This window comes from Lethenteron reissneri, chromosome 67, assembly GCF_015708825.2.
Source record: "Lethenteron reissneri isolate LAM-NWPU_2019-01 chromosome 67, ASM1570882v1, whole genome shotgun sequence".
Taxonomy (NCBI): Eukaryota; Metazoa; Chordata; class Hyperoartia; order Petromyzontiformes; family Petromyzontidae; genus Lethenteron; species Lethenteron reissneri.
Window position 1 is genome coordinate 6553884 of NC_083845.1, and position 20766 is coordinate 6574649.

At 53.2% G+C, this 20766-nt stretch overlaps 1 protein-coding gene across 1 annotated transcript in view; it reads left to right on the forward strand.

Annotated features, from left to right (window-relative positions):
• LOC133360144 (neurogenic locus notch homolog protein 1-like) overlaps positions 1 to 20766 on the forward strand; it is a 125647-nt gene that overhangs the window by 14576 nt on the left and 90305 nt on the right. Inside the window, exon 2 of the mRNA XM_061578730.1 lies at positions 8130 to 8214. Within this exon, the coding sequence (XP_061434714.1) occupies positions 8130 to 8214 (85 nt within the window). The remainder of the gene's footprint in view (positions 1 to 8129; positions 8215 to 20766) is intronic.

Below are 20766 nucleotides of genomic sequence, written 5' to 3' on the forward strand. Positions count from 1 at the left end.
CCCCTCCACCCACTGTTGAAGAGAGAGAAGATGGCATCTCGGATGCCGTCTCACCTGGCTCGCAATGAAAGGGTGGAGGAGGTGGTTGTGGTGGTGGTGGTTGAGTGATTGAATGGCTCCTGGGCTGATGTTGACACAGTAAACACACACAACAACAACAAAAACCTCGGCCGCTTTTTTGTTCAACAGGCCCGTTTGTTCATCGCCATCTCTCTCGCTCTTTCGTGGATGTTCAGCCGAGGATTGTAACTTCTTGATTCTCCTCCGATGTGTGTCCGTGCGCGCGCATGTGTTCAAGTCGTGTGCCGGAGCGGCGGTGCAGCGGTTAGCGCTATGCTGTGTGTGTGTCTCTGAGTGTGTGTGTGTGTCTCTGAGTGTGTGTGTGTCTCTGAGTGTTTGTGTGTGTTTGTGTCTGTGTGTGTGGGGGGGGGGGGGGAGCGGCGGTGCAGCGGTTAGCGCTACGCTGTGTGTGTCTCTGAGTGTGTGTGTCTCTGAGTGTGTGTGTGTGTTGTGTCTCTGAGTGTGTGTGTGTGTCTCTGAGTGTCTGTGTGTCTCTGAGTGTCTGTGTGTGTTTGTGTCTGTGTGTGTGGGGAGCGGCGGTGCAGCGATTAGCGCTACGCTGTGTGTGTGTGTCTCTGAGTGTGTGTGTGTGTCTCTGAGTGTCTGTGTGTGTTTGTGTCTCTGAGTGTGTGTGTGTGTGGGGAGCGGTGGTGTAGCGATTAGCGCGCTGCGCTACGAACCCGGCGACCCGAGTTCGATTCCCGCTCACGTCCAACACCCACAGTGACGATTATCTGTACCGGTCCTGGGCCTCTCATTAGGTCGACTCGGCCTCAAATGAGTACCTGGTGCGGTGTGCAAACATCGCCACTGGGGGGGAGACAAAGGCGGCCGGGCGTGGTGTTGGCCACCCACCCCCTCGCACGGAACGTTTGTTGGTGTACCCTGCCTTTTTGAATTGATGGTGCAAAGTTCGAAGGCTGTGTGCGGGCACAACACTTTCCGTCAGCGGTTGGCACGTGTTGGCACTTGCAGGGCTGTCTGTGGAACTTTAGCCCCGCGCATGTATCGGCATTGCCACTGTCTTAGGACCGCGCGAGCTAAAAATGATCTCTGACTTTCGCCGTATGAGGAAGGGGGGGGGGCTGTTATTGTTTCATGTTGGTTTCTCGAAATCTGGAGGAATCCGGTGATTGAGGGATGAGAGTTTGCGCATTTTTTTTTTAAACGTGCGATTTTGATTATTTTGTTTGCGGTCTCTCTCTCTCTCCCCGTGGCCGCGTGGATTTTTCTCCCTGGTCGTCCAGGTTTCCCCCCCCCCCCCCCCACATTTAGAATCAACGTCGCCCCCATGCATTCAAAGAGTTTTTGGCTACCGCTATAATTTTCCACGTGATGATTGATGGCTGTGTAATAATGAGCCACTGGGTTGTGTTGGCATTTGTGGCCAAGTTGCTTCCGTAAAGAAAGCTACATCGCTGTTCAGTGGGCCTTAGCTGGCAAAATAAACAGTTTCGTTTCATGGATATATGAGCTCCATCGTCCTTAATTTTAAAAATAGGAAAGCTGTCTCGGGTGTGGACCAATCAACTTCAAGGACAGTGCATAACATCAGAGTTATGTTTTTTGTTTGCATTATGACTGCAGGTATTGTGGTCTATGTAAACATGACTCCTCGTAAAAAAGGTGTCAGTTTTGTTGTCAGATGAAAGGGTAAAAAACAATTATGTTTTTTACTAGCAAATGAGGTTCCAATGGTGTAAACGTTTTGTACGTTCATTGGGTATGTTTGACCTTGTTGTTATTACATATGTTTGAAGTTAATACTACAATGGAAAACGTGTAATTTTTGTTAACGTATTTGGCGACAGTAACTGCTATAAATTTGCACGTGATGATGATGTTTGACAGGCCATCTCGTTGAGCTTATTTGTTGTGACCAGGTCTCTTCTGGGAAAGAAGCTAATAGCTTATTGGTTCTTTCGGTAAAGTCACGTAGAATGGAAATAATAAAATAACAAAAAATAAAGCATAATGAAATAATTCTCACTGTGAGAATTATTTTATTATGTTTTATTTTTATTATAATAAAATAATTCTCTCTGTGAGAATTTTATGTTTTATTTTAATTATTTTATTATTTCCATTCTACGTGACTTTACCGAAAGAACCAAGAAGATGAATCCCTGCAGTCACGAAAGCTTTAAATCGAAATTTAAGCTAATAAGCTCCGCACGATCTGACGTGTTCGTAAATGTCATTATCGTTGCTATTTCGTTTTTCTCTTTGTCAATTTGCTTGCTCATCCCACGTGGGGTGAGTCTCGAGTCGCAAAAGTGAGGGCCTCATTCGAGGAGCCTCATCCTTTGTGAGTTTCTTCAAATTCCTCGGGTTGAGCAAAAAAATCAAATTAAACCCGCAGAAACTTCCAGCTTGGCCACCCAACGATGTTGATTCTGCAGCCACACCAACTTGAAAATATGTCGCTGTGAGGAATTAAGGGGGGGCGGGCGTGCAGTTGGCGGTGTGGGGGGGGGGGCGGCGGCGATGTTGTTATATTTTTTTTTAAACAATTGGGGGACATTATGTTCAGTTTGCGATAGCGTCTCCGTCATTTTTTTTGTTCAGAAATTATGGGGTGGGGAGTTCGCGTATTTTTTAATGGTGGTCGTGATGCCAATTGTTAGCTTAACTTTATTGGCAATTTGATAGCTTGGCAGTTGTGTGTGTGTGGGGAGCGCGCGTGTGTGTGTGTGGGGAGTGGTGGTGTAGTGGTTAGCGCTACGCTGCGCTATGAACCCAGCCACCCGAGTTCGATTCCCGCTCACGGCCAACAACGCCTGCAACGATTATCTGAACCGGTCCTGGGCCTCCCCTAGGTAGACTCGGCCTCAACACGAGTACCTAGTGCGGTGTAGTAAACATCGCCACTGGGGAGACGAAGGCGGCCGGGCGTGGTGCTGGCCACCCACCCCCTCGTGTGCCACAGTGCCGGCCTTCGTAGGTGCTCGCTAACAGCACTTGCTCCTACAGTCTGTTAAGGCTACACGGGGGATCTTTGTCTTTGTGTGTGTGTGTACGCGCGTGCGTGTTCTGCTGTCCAGAATATTGCCTGCGCGTGTGTGTGCCGGCACCACCACCACCAACACCACCACCAACCAGCCCTCACCACCAACACAACCACCAACACCACCAACACCACCACTACCAACACCGCCACCACCAACACCACCACTACCACCAACAACACCACCAACATCACCACCAACAACACCACCAACATCACCACCACCACCAACATCACCACCACCACCAACATCACCACCAACACCACCAACACCACCACCAACACGAGTGACTATTAAACCGAACCGATCCTGGTACCTCCCCTAGGTCGACTCGGCCTCGAATGAGTCAGCCGTCGCAGTCGGCTGTAAAAACATCGCCCACCGGGGAGACAAAGGCGGCCGGGCATGGCGCTAGCCACGTGTGCCCTTGCCCACCGTCATAGAGTGGCTCTTACTCGCTACTAACAGCAACTTGCATCCTAACAGTCTGTTGAGGCTATAGAGGGGGAAGGGTGGAGTGGGAGAGGGGGGGGGATCTTTGTCGTGTGTTGGTGCAGGAGGCACAATGGGGTTTGAATAGAGGAGGAGGAGGGGGGGGGGGTAGCGCCCGTGATGTGTGGTTCTGCGTCGGGGTGTGTTTGCAGACTGAGCAGATGTCACCAGTTTTCCCACGCGTTGGAATGCGTGTCCCAGAACTCAAAGCCCCCCACCACCGCACCCGCCCTCAAACTGACTCAATCACCCCCACCCCCATACACACACCCACCCACTCAGCCATCACACACCCACCCACTCAGCCATCACACACACACACATCCATACACACACCCAGTCACCCATACACACACCCACTCACCCATACACACACACTCACCCATACACACACACACCCACGCATACACACACCCACTTACTCATACACACACACACCCATATACACACCCACCCATACACACACACATACACACACCCACGCATACACACACCCACTTACCCATACACACACCCACCCATACATACACCCACCCATACATACACACACCTACTCACCCATCACACACCCTCCCATACACATACCCATACACACACCCCACTCACCCATACACTCACCCGTACACACACCCACCCATCACACACACACTCATCCATACACACACCCACACACACTCAAACTCACCCATACACACACCCACACACCCATACACACACACACCCATCTACACAACCACCCACCCTCCCACCAACCCACGCACACGCAGACATACCCCCACCCCCACACCACCGACTCAATCACCCATCCCACACGGCCATCCACCCATAACGCGCGTGAACTCGCGCAAGCGGTACACCCACCCACCGACAGACCTACTCAATTGCCCGCCCACTCACCCACCACCCTTCTACCCCGCACACACAGCTGTACACCCTCAAACCATCCACCACTCCCACCAACAAGACAAAGACAAAGATGCCCCGTGTAGCCTTCACAGACCATCGGAGGCAAGTGCTGTTGGCGAGTAGCACCAATGAAGGCCGGCACGGCACACGAGGGGGTGGGTGGGTGGCCAGCACCGCCTTTGTCTCGCCCAGTGGCGATGTTTACTACACACCGCACCGGGTACTCATTTTTAGGCCGAGTCGACCTAGGGGAAGGCCCGGGACCGGTTCAGATAATCGTCAGCGGTGTTGGCCACAAGCGGGATTGGAGCTCGGTTCGCGTGGTGCTGGCCGCTACCCACACAAACCACCCACCCACCCATCTCGCCTGCCCTCTAACCCTCATCCTCCCCCCCCCACCACCACGGACCCGGCCACCTTATAACACGACCTCAACCTTCAAATTCTTCGTGCAATAAAGCTGCTGCCCCCCCCTCCCCTCAATCACAATGCCAACAGAAGGCAGGACAAACTAAATAAATGAATTAAAACCGCCCCGTTCGCCGGCACCACCACCACCATCCAACCAACCAACCACACACAGCGCAACAAAGGGATATTGTCAGAGCGGATCATTGTGACCGCGTAACCAGCCCCCCCCCCACCCACTCACCCCCCCCTCCTCCTCCCCACCAATGCAGCGACGAAGACGTTGGTAGTAGATTTGGGCACAATTGACGGCCGCTTGCTCGTTCCAAGGCGCGGCGGGCCGTTCACTTTTCTCCGTCTCTCTCTCGCTCCTCCGGAGAAATTTTTTTGTTTGTGGGTTTGGCTGCGGTGGGGTGGGGGGGCGGTGGGGGTGGCCCCGAGTTATTCCATCGGCGTCGCCCGGCGAAGATTTGCTGCCGCGTTCGTTCGAAGCGATTCGTGTCGAGAGTACCAGTCAATTTTCACGACGACGACGATGAAAAGTCGCTTCGTTGAGCCATCGTTGGCGAGAGGTCGCTTCTAAAAGAAGAGCTTACGTTAGCTCAGTGGCAGCCTTGCCTGGTAAAATAAAAAAAATAGTGGATAGTTTTATAGTAGGGGTGGGAAACGTTTTTTCTGCCAAGGACCATTTGAATATAACATCATTCGCGGGCCATACGCAATTATCAACTTAAAAATTAGCCTGTTATATTTGGGCAAACATTTAATTAACTCACCCCTAATGCGATGGCTGGAACTGCTTCTCCTTTGGCGAGGCATGTGATGTTAGCTGGTATCACACACACATCCATACACACACACACCCATACACACAAGCACCCACCCATACACACACACACCCATACACACACCCACTCACCCATACACACACAACAACAACAACAACAACCGCCATTCGCCACTAAGTGGCGGTGACGTCACCACGATGCTTGTGCCAGGCCAAGTGCACCTTGAGGCCACGTGAAGTGTCGAAAGCCCGCTGGCAGGAGGTCACGGGGCAGACCCAGGTGCCACTGGTCGACTGACCGAGATGACCGAGATGACTGGCTGATGCACCACCTGTGCCCCCTACTGTGCCAACTTGCTGTGCTTTAGCCACCCGGCGCTCCGCTCGTTGTTGTGAGCGTCGCTCCTCCGCCCTCCGTTGTTGTTGGAGGGCGACTGCCTCCAACTGCCCAGTAGCGTCCTTCACGAGCCTCCTCCACTGAGACCGATCTTGACACCGCTGGTACCAGTCATCGGCAAGTCCACTCAGCTCCACGTCCTCCTGTACCACATCACTCCATCTCTTCTCCAGCCCGTGCCGCGCCCGTCTAGCCCCCTCGATCCGGCCGAACAAAAGCTGTTTAGGCATGCGGTGGCTGGGCATGCGGGCTACATGACCCAGCCAACGCAGCCTTGCCTGCCGGAGGAGCTCACTGATGGGACTTTGCCCAGATCTTTCAAGGATTTGTGAGCTCCTCACACAATCCAGCCTGGTTAAACCCAGGATGGATCGTAGGCAGGCCAGCCTAAATGTTTCCAACCGGCGAAGATGCTCCACCAGGGGGGTCCACGTCTCGCAAGCGTAGAGAAGGGAGGGAATGACCGTGGCCGAGAAGACCTGAAGCTTCGTGCGGAGCGACAGACCAGGTAGCTTCCACACAGCGTTACGCAACCGATGAAAAGATATTGCCGCTCGACTGATTCGGAGTGAGACCTCTGCTGATAGACTGGAGCCGGTCATAAGCACACTGCCCAGGTATGGGAAACTCTCCACTCTCTCCACAACTGCCCCATCACCAATTGGGAGTTGTGGGGGTGGAGTGTCCGATGGTACAAAATACCCAGGCAGGTGCTTGGTTTTGGTGGGGCTGATGGTAAGGCCCCACCTCTTAGTGGCACGCTCCAGTCTCAGCAGCAGCGCCTCCAACTCCTCTTCTGAATGAGCAGCTATTACCAAATCATCGGCATACATAACGTGGTTGACCAATAGGGAGCCATCCCTTGATCGCACCCGGGCGTCGATCAGCCTCCCATTATATCTGTACCAAACGGAAATTCCCCCGGTACAGCTATTGAAGGCTTCACGAACTACGCGGTCAAAATAGATGTTAAATAATGTGGGAGCCAGAGGACATCCCTGTCGCACCCCAAGGTGTACAGGGAAAGGCTCCGACTCCCGGCCACGTAGTTTTACCCGGGCCCGCTCACCATCATGAAGGCCCTTAATGATCGTGAGCAGAGGGTCAGGGACTCCGAAAGCACGAAGAACAACCCAGAGTCCAGTCCTACTGATGGTATCATAGGCCTTGACCAGGTCAATAAAGCAGAGATGTAGGTCTTTTTGGAATTCCCTACACCTCTGCTGTAGCAGACGGACAGAAAATATGGCATCTGTGCAGGACCGCCCTTTCCTGAAACCGCATTGGGGCTCCGCAAGCCCCTACCCGATACCCGGCTACCCGTACCTGGCCGGGTATCGGGTAGGGTACGGGTACCCGATTGCGACCTCTGGGATGAAGCCATGTTGCAGGCGTGGGTGGGTTGATTCTAGGAACTTGAATTGTGAGAAGAGACAAGACGTTGGGAAATGAGTGACAAACGGTTACTCACCAGTGACTCACGGCCTACCCGTAGCTGTACCCGGCCGCACCAGGGTCGCAAACGGGTACCCCGCTACCCGTACCCGGCCGGGTACGGGTAGCCGGGTATCGGGTAGGGTACGGGTATCGGGTACCCGGTTGCGACATCTGGTGTTCACGTAAGCTGTCGGATTGCTGGAACGAACGCGGGCGAAAGTGCCTGCCGATTTTGACGAGTCTCTAAATTGTCGCGACGACGCTGCCATCTCTTTGACGCTTTGGAATGCGCGAAAGTTTGTTCGGGAAGTGAAATGTTTTGAAAGAAAATATATAAAATACGAGATGAACCTTAATCGCGACGACGGTATTGGTGAAAAACGGGCGGAAAAAATTGCTGTCCGCCATTGTATCGTACGATACGGAGTGCGGTTATCGTCACACTGCGGCAAGCCGACTGGTGATTACACCGGGGCAAATCGCTGCGTATCCAGCAGAGGCCGTGATGATTATGACGTTGCAGCGTTGTTTTTGTTATAGTCACAATTATAACTTTGTGTTGTTTTGTTTGTGCCGCGATATTGACCGTTGCTGCGTTTGTTTTTTGTGCGTGTCTCTCTCTCTCGTGACTCAGGGCTGAACTGCCTGGACCCTCAACTGGCGTGCATGAACGGGGGCCGCTGCGTCACGAGGCAGACCAACGCCACCGGAGCCTGCGTGTGAGTGTTCGGAATCGCCGGCGACCAATTTATTGTGTGCGCCGCGGGGGGTAAACCCAACGCCCAACCTGCGAGCGTGACGTGAATCTTCATAATCCGTTTAACACGTAGCAGGCTTTCGCGACCAATATTATTCATAATCAACGTTTTTGGGTTTAGATCGCGTTATTTATAAATGTGTCGTAACCCTCCACCACCCGACACGGCCAATCAGTAAAAAAGTGTCACGTTGACAAAAGACAAATAGTTTACTGCTGAATCTGCCGTTAGGGGCAGGGGGCGATGATTGCTGTGTTTCGATTGAAAGCTTTCGTGACTGCAGGGATTCATCTTCTTGGTTCTTTCGGTAAAGTCACGTAGAAGGGAAATAATAAAATAATAAAAAATTTAACATAAAATAAAACAATAAAATACAATTCTCACGACGTTTCGGCCACACCGACAGCCCTGTTCTTCACCTGAGGACGGCTGCTTGCGTTGTGGCCGAAACGTCGTGAGAATTGTATTTTATTATGTTTGAATTTTTTTTTATTTCCCTTTTACGTGACTTTCCCGAAAGAACCAAGAAGATTGCTGTGTTGTGTAACCTAGGGGGGTACCCCCAGTAGCAGCTGTCCCTGTGCGTTGCAGGATAACCCAATGCCCGGCCTACGAGCGGGACATGAGTCTGCCAGTAGGGGCGGCGGTGGGAGGGGGGGCGATGATTGCTGTGTGTGTGTGTGTGTCCCCGGTTTGGGTAATTTGCGGTGTCGTTCGTCCAACTTGAAAAACGTGGACCGTCGTTCGCTTCCACAGAAAGAAAAAAAAACTAGCACCTGTTTCATAAACGACGGCTGTCCCCAAAGGCGTCATCCGTGCTTTCATGTTCACGGTATAATGGTAGTTGGACAGCGTGAAAGAGTAGGCCAAATACCCTGTAGAGAGACTCTCTCTTGAGAGAGAGTGGCGACCCTTCCACCGGAAGTGGCGTGGGTCAGGAATTGCAAGGGCTGCTTTGCCTCTTTGACCTTTCTAATCAGAAAGGTCAACAAGTCGTGCGGTGGGGCACAGTGGGTTGGCGCGCCATTGCGCTCCGAACCCGGCCACCCGAGTTGGATTCCCAGGCCCTGGCGAGTGACGTCCAAAACCGCACCTCCCCCAACCCGCACGGACCGGCGTGGCGAAGTACGGTCAGACAAACTCTTACGGGCGAACAGGAGACGCGGGCCCGGTGCAGGCCTTCAACCCGATGAAGGCCCGCACACACACACACGCACGCACGCACGCACGCACGCACGGGCACGCGCGTAACAACGCACGGGTAAACCAAACTAAGCCACGTGGCGCACGCAGCCCATTCCCAGGGACGATTCTCTATATTTCATTTTTTACCTACATGGTGACTTTACCGAAAGAACTAAGTATGAATCCTTGCAGTCACAAAAGCTTCAAATCTAGGACGAGTCTCTGTTCCCGTTTCGCGTGGCGCTGCATCCCGACGGGGGCAAGCGGCCCACACGGCTGCCAAGCGCACGTGAAGTCCTTGTGGGTTCGTGCCGTGTCGGATTTCCCAAGCGGCTGCGGATGGTTTCGCGGGTGCGATGTTCGGCATTTCGGCACACCCCGGCCATCACCACCAGCCATTGTGTGTCCCCTTTAAGACCCCCGGAGCCATTGTGAGTCTCCCATTGTGAGCAGCTTTTTGGTGGGGGGGGGGGCAGCGCCGGTCGGCCCCACTTTGCCCCCCACCTTGCCCCCTCCTTTTAAAGGGGGCCGGTGCGCACAGGTGAGTTTCGTCGTCGCCAAACGTTCGTGGTTTTGACGGCCCGCGCGCCGGCCTGATTCATAACCGCGGTGGAGCGGTTTTAACCAAAACGATAATAATGAAGCCGACGATGACGACGATGCCAACGATGCCGATACACGCTTTCCCCGCACACACTTCGCTCCCAGCGGACGAGACACATCCCGTGACCTAAGGTCACCCCCGTCATCATCGTCGTCATCACGATCCATGGGCAGTTAGAGAGCCTGCAGGGGTTCCACGGCACATTTGGTCATGTGACCCTAGGGGTGGTGTCAGATTATGCTCCGTCCCATGGGCTGCGTAGGCTCGGTTCGTCGGCCTTACGTTCTCCACCACCACCACCCCATCCCCCACCGTGCATGTTTATCTGCGGAGCGGAGAAGTGCGGGCAACCTCTCCCTGCCTCCTTTCCTGCTTTCTTTATAGCGGAGGTGGGTGAGTGGGTGGGTGGGGTGGGGAAGCACTTTGATACTGCCCAGGGCTGTCCTCAAATAAGCAAAAACATAGCACCCCCACCCCCCCCCAGAGTAGCTCAAGGTGGGGGCAGGGGGGGGGTTTGGGGGGCGCTCTCAGGATTAAAGACAAATTGTGAAGGGTCCATGGAATCTTTCTTAACGTTTTCTCTCTCTCCAGCCAAACGTTGGGACATTTTTTTTACACTCTGGGCTGTGCTTTTTAAATGGGTGGTGGTGGGGTGGTGGGGGTGGTGATGGTGGTGGGGGTGATGATGATGGTGGGGGTGATGATGATGGTGGGGGTGATGATGATGATGGTGGGGGTGGTTGTGGGGGTGGTGGGGGTGGTGATGGTGGTGGGGGTGGTGAGGGTGGTGGGGGTGGTGAGGGTAGTGGGGGGTGGTGGGGGTGGTAGTGGGGGGTGGTGAGGGTAGTGGGGGGTGGTGGGGATGGTAGTGGGCCACCTGTGTCTCTGTTGCCGCCGCCGCCGCGTGGGCAGGTCACCGTCCTGCCTGGGTACGACGGGCAAGCACGGCAAGAGAGGGGGGGGGGGGGTCCATTGAACCGTGAAAGTCGAGTTTAGCATGGAAGTCCAGTTTACCATGGGAGTCCAGTTTACCATGGAAGTCCAGTTTACCATGGGAGTCCAGTTTACCATGGAAGTCCAGTTTACCATGGGAGTCCAGTTTACCATGGAGGGAGTCCAGTTTACCATGGAGGGAGTCCATTTTACCATGGAGGGAGTCCAGTTCCCTGTGGGAGTCCAGTTTACCATGGGAGTCCAGTTTACCATGGGAGTCCAGTTTACCATGGAGGGAGTCCATTTTACCATGGAGGTCCATTTTACCATGGGAGTCCATTTTACCATGGAGGTCCATTTTACCATGGGAGTCCAGTTTACCATGGGAGTTCAGTTTACCATGGGAGTCCAGTTTACCATGGAGGTCCATGGGCGCTTCTCGTTAGTTCGGTTTGCCGTGCTTTTCGATCGCGGCATCTCCCCCCCCCCCCCTACCTTCCACCGCCGCCGTGGGCTCGGCGTGCCGAAGCCGCGAGCGTTGAAAGGGCCCCGCGGTTATTTCCAGAATTTTAAGTCGATTATTTTGAGAAGGCGGTGCGGGGGGCGGTGGTGGCGGCAGGGGGGCGGGGAGTGGGGGTGGTATGGGGGGGGATGGGTGGGTGGGTGAATATCGGGCGGAGGAGTTTGATTGACCGGTCGTGTGCACCGAAATTCGCGCCAATTCAACTTTGCCAGCAAGCCGCCCCCCCCCCCCCCCCATTTTTTATTTTTGTCTCCTCTCCACCGCCTTTGTTTTGAAATCCTGCGGAAGCTCCTTGTCGGCCGGATGGCACGGAGATGTCGCCGGCATCGCCGATGGGACCGGCACCGCCGCTGCCAATCCGGGGCTCTGCGTCGGTGACGGCCGGCGCTCTCGGGGGGAGCGAGAGTCGATGGTTTCGCCAACGACTTGTTACCCAGACACCCGGGGTTGGTCCGGGTGCGGGATGGTGCGGCTGCTTAGTTAACATCTCCTAGCCTACCGCGGCGGCCCTAAATCTGCCAACCGATAATTAGTTTAATAACGATCGCACGCACGGACCCCGCCGTGTGGCTGCGCGCTTGCCAAAACGCTGTTTTCTTAGCGCAGCTTCTGTGCCGCGATTGACCGGTCATGTGGTAAAGCAGCTCCCTCTGGTTGGGTTGCTCTGCAGTGAACTTCAATAAAACTGAATAATGCCTGAGCCTACCAATGTCATGCCACCAAGTGTCTACACAGGCTAGTGTGTGAATGGATTAATGACACACCCCCCCCCCCCCCCCCCCCCCCCGATTGCGAGGGTATCCCCTCGTTACTCGCTGCGGCGGATACGCTCGGGAGATGCTCGTGAATTTCAAACTTTGCGGATAATGATATGGGACGACTTAAAACTGAAATGAAATACGCTTCCAATCTCGTCACTTTATCTCTCATCGCATTCTCTCTCCCAATGATCCGATCGAAATCCCTTATTTCGATCGGATCTTCGGGGTTTATTAGTAATAACTCGGCATTTTGCGACCCCCCCCCACTGCCACTGTGCAGCATATTATTACGTATCAGGGACTCTATGAGATGATAGGACAATAGTCCGAGTCCATAATTGGCATTAAGTAGCGGCAAAGCGGCTATAAGTGACTCACATAATTGTGCGCAGTTGCGTAAACAGCGCACGACTTCCCTGAAGGCATCAACACCTTCAGCGAGCGCGATGCCGATCACACGACGCGGTTCGAATTCGACCCTCGATCGACGGCTGTGCCATCGCCGCACACTACTCGCACACGCTACTCTACGCTACCATACACTACACTAAACTACACAACTATCCACTACGCTATACACGACGATACATTATACACTACACTACACCATTATACACCACACTAAACACCACTATCCACTACACTATACACTTCTGTACACTACTCTACACTACTATACACTACACGACACTATACACCACAATATACACTACACGACACTATACACTACACTACTATACACTACATTATACACTACACGACACTATGCACTACACTATACACTATAAACTACACTGTACAATACACTGTTACAGCGTCACATTGGTTCCCTGTCGTTGTCTCCCCTCGGTGTGGAACTCTATAGCCCTTGGCACATCTGCAACATCGACTGCACTCCAACATTGAAGAAAGGGCCTAAGAAAGGCCTCCTCAAATCGCTGCGTTTGAGTCGGGGCCTTTACAAGCAGTCCCTCGCTTGGGCTGCGCATCTCTCCCGAGTTGTTGACTTGCCCGCAAAGTGTGGCGCGTTGCAACTGTCCTCGCCATTCTAGATTTGAAGCTTTCGTGACTGCAAGGATTCATATTCTTAGGTTTTTTCGGTGAAGGTAAAAAATTTAAATTAATAAAAGTAAAATAAAATAAAAATCCGAAACGTCGTGATTTTAATTAGATTTTTATTTTACTTTTATAAATTTTAATTTTTCACCTACGTGACTTTACCGAAATAACCTAAGAATATTCTGCTCACCATCATCATTATTAATGGGGGGCCCCAGCCCCCCCCATCATCGTCATTATCACCGTCAACGTGTCAAACCCAACAGCGCTTTCGAACGGAACGGCGAGCCGCCCTCCTCTGATGATGTTTCATCGGCGAGAGCGGCCAACCGCCTCCTCTGAAAATTGACGACGAACCACCGGGTGTGTGGAGGGATGGCGCGCGGACGCTTACGAGTTTCGAGGTATGAAGGTGTGTGTGGTGACCCGCGAATCGAGCGGCGTTATTGCTCTCGCCTGCCCCCCCCCCCCCCCCACGTGCCTCTCCCTCCCACGCGCCATTCTCAAGGCTTTAATCTCAGCAGTTCCCAGGCCTGTCAAGCGAACGAACGCTGGCGCAGTCGTGCAATAAACAGGGAACAGAAGTTCACTCGCCGCCGTGGCTTTATTAGGGCCGCCCTCTCTTATCTCCCGTAGGTGATAAAAAACCCTGCACCGAAATGTGTCGGTGCGTGTGTGTGTGTGTCTCTCTCTACGTGTGTGTGTGTGTCTCTACGTATGTGTGTGTGTGTGCGTGCGCATCGGCGTGCGGCTAAAGCACAGCAAGTTGGCACAGTAGGGGGGTACAGGTGGTGCATCGGCCGGTCATCTCAGTTGGTCGATCCGTGGCACCTCCTGGGTCTAGTTCCGTGACCTCCTGCCAGCGGGCGTTGGACACTTCACGTGGCCTCAACGTGCACCTGGCCTGGCACAATCGTCGTGGTGACATCACCGCCACTTAGTGGCGAATGGCGGTTGTTGTTGTGTGTGGAGCGGTGGTGTAGCGGCGGTTAGCGCTACGAACCCGGTGACCCGCGATCGATTCCCACTCATGGACCAACACCAGGTGACGGTTGCCTGAACCAGTCCTGGGTCTCCCCTAGGTCGACTCGGCCTTGAATGAGTACCTGGTGCAGTCTGAACATCAGCACTGGGAAGACAAAGGTGACCGCGTGCGGTGCTGGCCACCCTCCACCCCCTTGCATGCCGTGCCAGCCTTCATAGATGCTTCTCTATCAGCACTTGGCCCAACAGTCTGTTAAGGCTATACGGGGGGTCTTTATCTTTGGCCTTGACACGTGCTCTCTAACAGCACTTGCCTCGGTAGCCTGTTAAAGGTTGCATGGGGGGGGGGGTGTCTGTGTGGCAATAGGTGCTCACTAGAACAGCACTTGCCCCCAGCACTTTATGGGGCTACGCAGGGGACCTTTAGCAGTGGGGAGCGATGTTGAAGTGCGTGTTACACACCACGCGCCGTGAACCCGGCGACCCGAGTTCGATTCCCATCCACGGCTCGCATCGGTGGCGAGAGATATCAGAACCGGCCCTGTCTCTACCCCCCACCATCCTCTCCACAACTGCTCACTTTACCTGACCCACATTGACCGGCACGGTGAATTATGGTCGAACAACGCAGACGAGTCTTCACCCTGGGGCCTCTCTGCAAGGGGAAATGAGAGTAACGAGAAGATTAAAAAAAATTTGATTCGGTTTTAAAATAAAAACTCCACCCCAGCAGGTCAACCCGCATAAGCGGAGGCTTCCCAAATTCCCGTAAAAACCACACGTGCCCCCCCCCCATCCCACCGTGACAACAGAAACAAAACATCGGTGGGTTTTTTTTTTCGCCGATGGAGCCAGCAGCCGTACCTCTCTGCAGCCACTCGTCCATTCGCTCGCTCGCTCGTCCGTCCATTCGCTTAAACATTCGTGCGACCGTCCACTCGCCCGTTCACTCCTCAACTCGCCCGTGGGCCGGTATCCGCTGTGCAGCTGCAACGGCATAGCGTCGAGTTACGGCGCTCTGTCAGTCCGCTGCTGGATGAAGGCCTTGTCGGTCATGGGGGAGGGGGGCGGTGTAGTGTAACCATACTTCACCGCCACGCCGGTCGGTGCGGGGTTTGGCGAAGGGCGGAGGGAGGCCGAGCGAATGAACGGGTTCAGGTGGTGTCGCTCCGTGCGTCTGGGAGTGAAACTCGCAATGTTTATTTGGACTGCGGATGTGCCAAGGGATACAAAGTTCCACACCGAGGGGGGGCAACGACAGGGAACCAATGTGATGCTGTAACAGTGTAGTGTATAGTGTTGTGTAGTGTAGTGTATAGTGTCGTGTAGTGTATAATGTAGTGTATAGTAGTGTAGTGTATAGTGTCGTGGAGTGTAAAGTGTAGTGTATCTTTTCACAGATTATCCCAGTAGGGTGGGGGGGGGGGCTCGTACCACTGTGCGCTAATCACTGTGCCGCCCCTCGACAGTCTCCGGCCTTGCCAGCGGGGGTGCTCAAGCAAAAATAGCAAAAGAACTCCGCGAGTTTGTCGGTAACGTGTTCCTTGAATGCAAAAATATCGGCCGATGCATCATTTTATTATTCTTGATTTGAAGCTTTCGTGGCTGCAGGAATCCGTACTCTTTGGTCCTTTCGGTAAAGTCACGTAGGTCGAAAAATAAAATTAGCAAAAATCGTATATCACGACGTTTCGAAAGCAACACAGGCGATCGCCCTAATTTTATCGTCACTTGCTATTTGAAGGCCACACAGCGTTATGGCCGAATGCGTCTTTTTTTGGAAAAACTAAAAACACAACCTGCTGCTTTGCGAGCCCTCGCGCAAGGCGGCAAGCGGAGGGCCAACCGGGGTGACGGATCGGCCAGGCGGCCGTCCGTCCGTTTAATAAATTATGGGAAAGTAAAAAATGAGTGAACCAGCGTCCCCCCCCCCCCCCCCCCTTCTTGCCTTCTCGGCTTCCCACCACAGCCGCCCGCCCGCTCGCTCGCTTTGTAACGAAGGAGCCACATCTGCTCCGCGATGCCCTCTCGAGATACGAGGGATGCGTGCGTACGTACGTTGAGTTTCTTTCGCGCCGTACGTAGCCAACCTCGCTAATCGGAGGTGCGCGGGTTAAGGACGACAAACTAAACGCAAAAAGGCGTTCTAAAAGAAATGAGTTTGTCCATCGAGACGATGGTGGTGATTTAAAAGTGCATCGTAGCTCCAAGTGGCTTCCTGATATCGGAAGAGAAGGAACGTTCCAGACGGCCGCAGAAACGCATCTGAACGCGCCGCGCGACGATGCGGTGACCGCCGTCTTTGTTCGACGGCTCCCCGCAAAAGCCGTCGTTGCTGCTGGGGGGGGGGGCAGTGGGGGTGGGTGGGGGGTCCCCACATCTCAACATCTTCTACACATCTTCTACACATCTTCTACACATCTTCTACACATCTTCTACACATCTTCACATCTCCACTTCTACACATCTTCTACACATCTTCTACACATCTTCTACACATCTTCTACACATCTTCTACACATCTTCTACACATCTTCACATCTTCTCCACGATGTGCCCCTCTCGCTAAACGAGCCATCGCAGATAGATTCACACTCACCCTCCGCCGGAGCGGTTTTTGGGTCGGGGGGGGGAATATTTTTATTGAGGGAGGGACGAGGGAAGGAGGGCCGAGGGAAGGAGGGAGGGAGGTTCCACGCAGGTTTTCCTTCGCGGCCGGAAAGAGCCCGAAGGGGGGGGGGGGGGCTGAGGGGCACCCACAAGCCGAAGTTATTAAAATCAGAAAAAAACACACAAATTTCTCCCCCAGCTAAGCCGAACACGTGTTTCGTGTTAGCCCGTCCGTTCTCAAAATGTCCCACGGTAACATTTTTTTACAAGCAGCAAAGCTAAACAAATTTCGTGTAAACCAAAACTGAAGTTTTTTTAGAAAATCAATTTTTTTTTTACTTTACCAAGAAAATCCCATTGATCTGTTCTGTGGCTATTTTTTTCCAGAAGCTACCTGGCCACAATTGATCGCCTCGACGGAGTGGCTTGCCATCGTCCAGTGGACATTTCCAGCAGCCACATACTCTGTAAACCGCGCGACGTTGATTCTAAATGCGCAGGGGAAAACCGGAGGACCCGGGAGAAAAATCTACACGGCCACGGGGAGAGAGACAGAGAAACGCGCAAACACCAAATATTTCGATTTAAAGCTTTCGTGACTGCAGGGATTCATCTTCTTGGTTCTTTCGGTAAAGTCACGTAGAAGGGAAGAAATAAAATAATAAAAATTGAACATAATAAAAATAATTCTCACGACATTTCGGCCACAACGCAAGCAGCCGTCCTCAGGTGAAGACCAGGTCTGTCGGGGAGACAGCGTCTTAATGACGAGGCTGTTGATGCTGTCTCCCCGACAGACCTGGTCTTCACCTGAGGACGGCTGCTTGCGTTGTGGCCGAAACGTCGTGAGAATTATTTGTATTATGTTTTATTTTTATTATTTCATTACTTCCCTTCTACGTGACTTTACCGAAAGAACCAAGAAGATTTCGCCGGTTCGATTCGTCCCCCTCTGCCGGTGGCTCCGCAGTCGAAACAACGGCGCGAGATTCGCAGTTTCCCTCTCCGGCGAGTTGTTGCGTAAAAGATTTCCCGCTTCGATTGCCAATCGAGAGGCGTTGGCGTCATCTCTCGTCCACAGTCGTCCCTGGACCAGTGCTGGAGAATTTCACGATCCCTTTGGCGGGGGCGAGTTTTGTTGACTTCCTCACAAAGTGGTCCTAAGTTTATTGACGCCGGAAGAATGATGGGCTGTGTCACCCCCCCCCCCTCCCACCAACCAACCAGGATATGAAGTTGCAGCCTTCGAATTGCGAGCCGCTTGCCCTACCGCTGAGCGTTGGGTAAATGTGCAGTCCTGCAATTGCTGGTTCCGGGCCACTGCTCGTAGAAGGGCCTCCGATCGGTCCTTGGCCTTTTCTTCCACGTTGACCGGGAGTTTTGGAAAAGGGTGGGGTGCCCGCCCTTGTGGATAGTGGGGGGGGGGGGGCTATTAAAGAATGTGGGTGGTGGGGGGGGGGTCAGAAGGCACCAATCCCCGTGTTGCTGGAATCTCTCTGGCTCGGATGCGAGCGCCGCTTCTCTTCCGCTTCGTGGGAACGCTCTGACCGAGCGGGGACGGGATTTTGAGCCGCGATCTTTTAACGCGAAGCATGTGCGTTCACACGCGCGTGCGTGTGTGTGTGGGTTTGTGGGGGTTTGTGTGTGCGCGTGCGTGTGTGTGTGTGTTGCGCGTGCGTGTGTGTGTGTGTGCGCATGCGTGTGTGTGTGTGTGCGCATGCGTGTGTGTGTGTGTGCGCGTGCGTGTGTGTGTGTGTGCGCGTGCGTGTGTGTGTGTGTGCGCGTGCGTGTGTGTGTGTGTGCGCGTGCGTGTGTGTGTGTGTGTGGGTGCGTGTGTGTGTGCGTGCGTGTGTGTGGGTGCACGTGTGTGTGTGTGCATGCATGCGTGCGTGTTGGTGCGTGTGGGTGCATGTGGGTGCGTGTGTGCGTGTGTGTGGGTGCGTGCATGTGTGTGGGGCGTGTGCGCGTGCGTGTAGGTGGGTGTGTGTGTCTGTGTGTGCGTGCGTGTGTGTGGGTGCTCGTGTGTGTGTGGGTGCGTGCGTGCGTGGCATGAGGCTGTGGGAATCTCGTCCCCCCTGCCACTGGTGGACTTGCATCATTGGGGAAGACGCGGCCACTATTGGCGTGTGTTGGGGTGGGGGGGCCGTGGGGAGGGAAGATTGTTTGGGGGGGGGGGCCGGGTAGGAGGCGGTAAGGAAGGACAGCTTCGATTTAAAGCTTTCGTGACTGCAGGGATTCATCTTCTTGGTTCTTTCGGTAAAGTCACGTAGAAGGTAAATAATAAAATAATAAAAAATAAACATAATAACATATAATTCTCACGACGTTTTGGCCACAGCGCAAGCAGCCGTCCTCAGGTGAAGACCCGTCTGTCAGACGCTGTCTTTCCGACAGACCTGTTCTTCATCTGAGGACGGCTGCTTGCGTTGTGGCCGAAAACATCATGAGAATTATTTTATGATGTTTTATTTTTATTATTTTATTATTTCCCTTCTACGTGACTTTACCGAAAGAACCAAGAAGAAGGAAGGACAGCTTTGTCTTTTATCATCCACTGCTGGTTGGACACTTGGGGGGCCACCGGACCCCACCGTGGTTTCGACCCAAGTCCTGCGCCGCCCGTTTGGCACCGCAGGTCCCCCGCGCACGGGCAATTGCAGGGGCTGCACTTTTACCCTCAGGCTGTCCGTGTCGTGAGCCACCGTAGCATCGAGTCTCTCTCTCTGGCCTGATCTGTAATCATTGACAGAAAGTTTCTCCACGTGGCCTTCAGGAGTCGCTGAATTCCACCGCGTGCGTTGCCCCCCTCCCCCCCGACCCTCCCGGGTTGTTGCCGCCTTGCGGTGGTGGTTGTTGTTGGTGGTTGCTCGGCACGTTGTCCGACGTTCCGCTCCACGTGCCTGGAGCTCCTTGGGGGGGAACTTTTTGGAGCTCCCCTGGGAAACGCCGACGGGAGGGAGGGTGGGCGAACAGCTGGCGAATGAACAACAATGCTAGTACTATTAACAATTAGCCTGCAAGCATTATTGTGTGTGAGTGTGTTGTGAACTTCTTTGAGTGAGTGTGTGTGTGTTGAGTAAGTGAGTGTGTGTCTGTGTGTATTGAGTGTGTGTGTTGAGTAAGTGAGTGTGTCTTGTGTGTATTGAGTGAGTGTGTGTGTTGAGTAAGTGAGTGTGTGTCTGTGTGTATTGAGTGAGTGTGTGTTGAGTAAGTGAGTGTGTGTCTGTGTGTATTAAGTGAGTGTGTGTCTGTGTGTATTGAGTGAGTGTGTGTTGAGTAAGTGAGTGTGTGTCTGTGTGTATTAAGTGAGTGTGTGTCTGTGTGTATTGAGTGAGTGTGTGTTGAGTAAGTGAGTGTGTGTCTGTGTGTATTGAGTGAGTGTGTGTGTTGAGTAAGTGAGTGTGTGTCTCTGTGTATTGAGTGAGTGTGTGTTGAGTAAGTGAGTGTGTGTCTGTGTGTATTGAGTGAGTGTGTGTTGAGTAAGTGAGTGTGTGTCTGTGTGTATTAAGTGAGTGTGTGTCTGTGTGTGAGTAAGTGAGTGTGTGTCTGTGTGTATTGAGTGAGTGTGTGTGTTGAGTAAGTGAGTGTGTGTCTGTGTGTATTGAGTGAGTGTGTGTGTTGAGTAAGTGAGTGTGTGTCTGTGTGTATTGAGTGTGTGTGTTGAGTAAGTGAGTGTGTGTCTGTGTGTATTGAGTGAATGTGTGTGAGTAAGTGAGTGTGTGTCTGTGTGTATTGAGTGTGTGTGTGTTGAGTAAGTGAGTGTGTGTCTGTGTGTATTGAGTGAGTGTGTGTGTTGAGTAAGTGAGTGTGTGTCTGTGTGTATTGAGTGTGTGTGTGTTGAGTAAGTGAGTGTG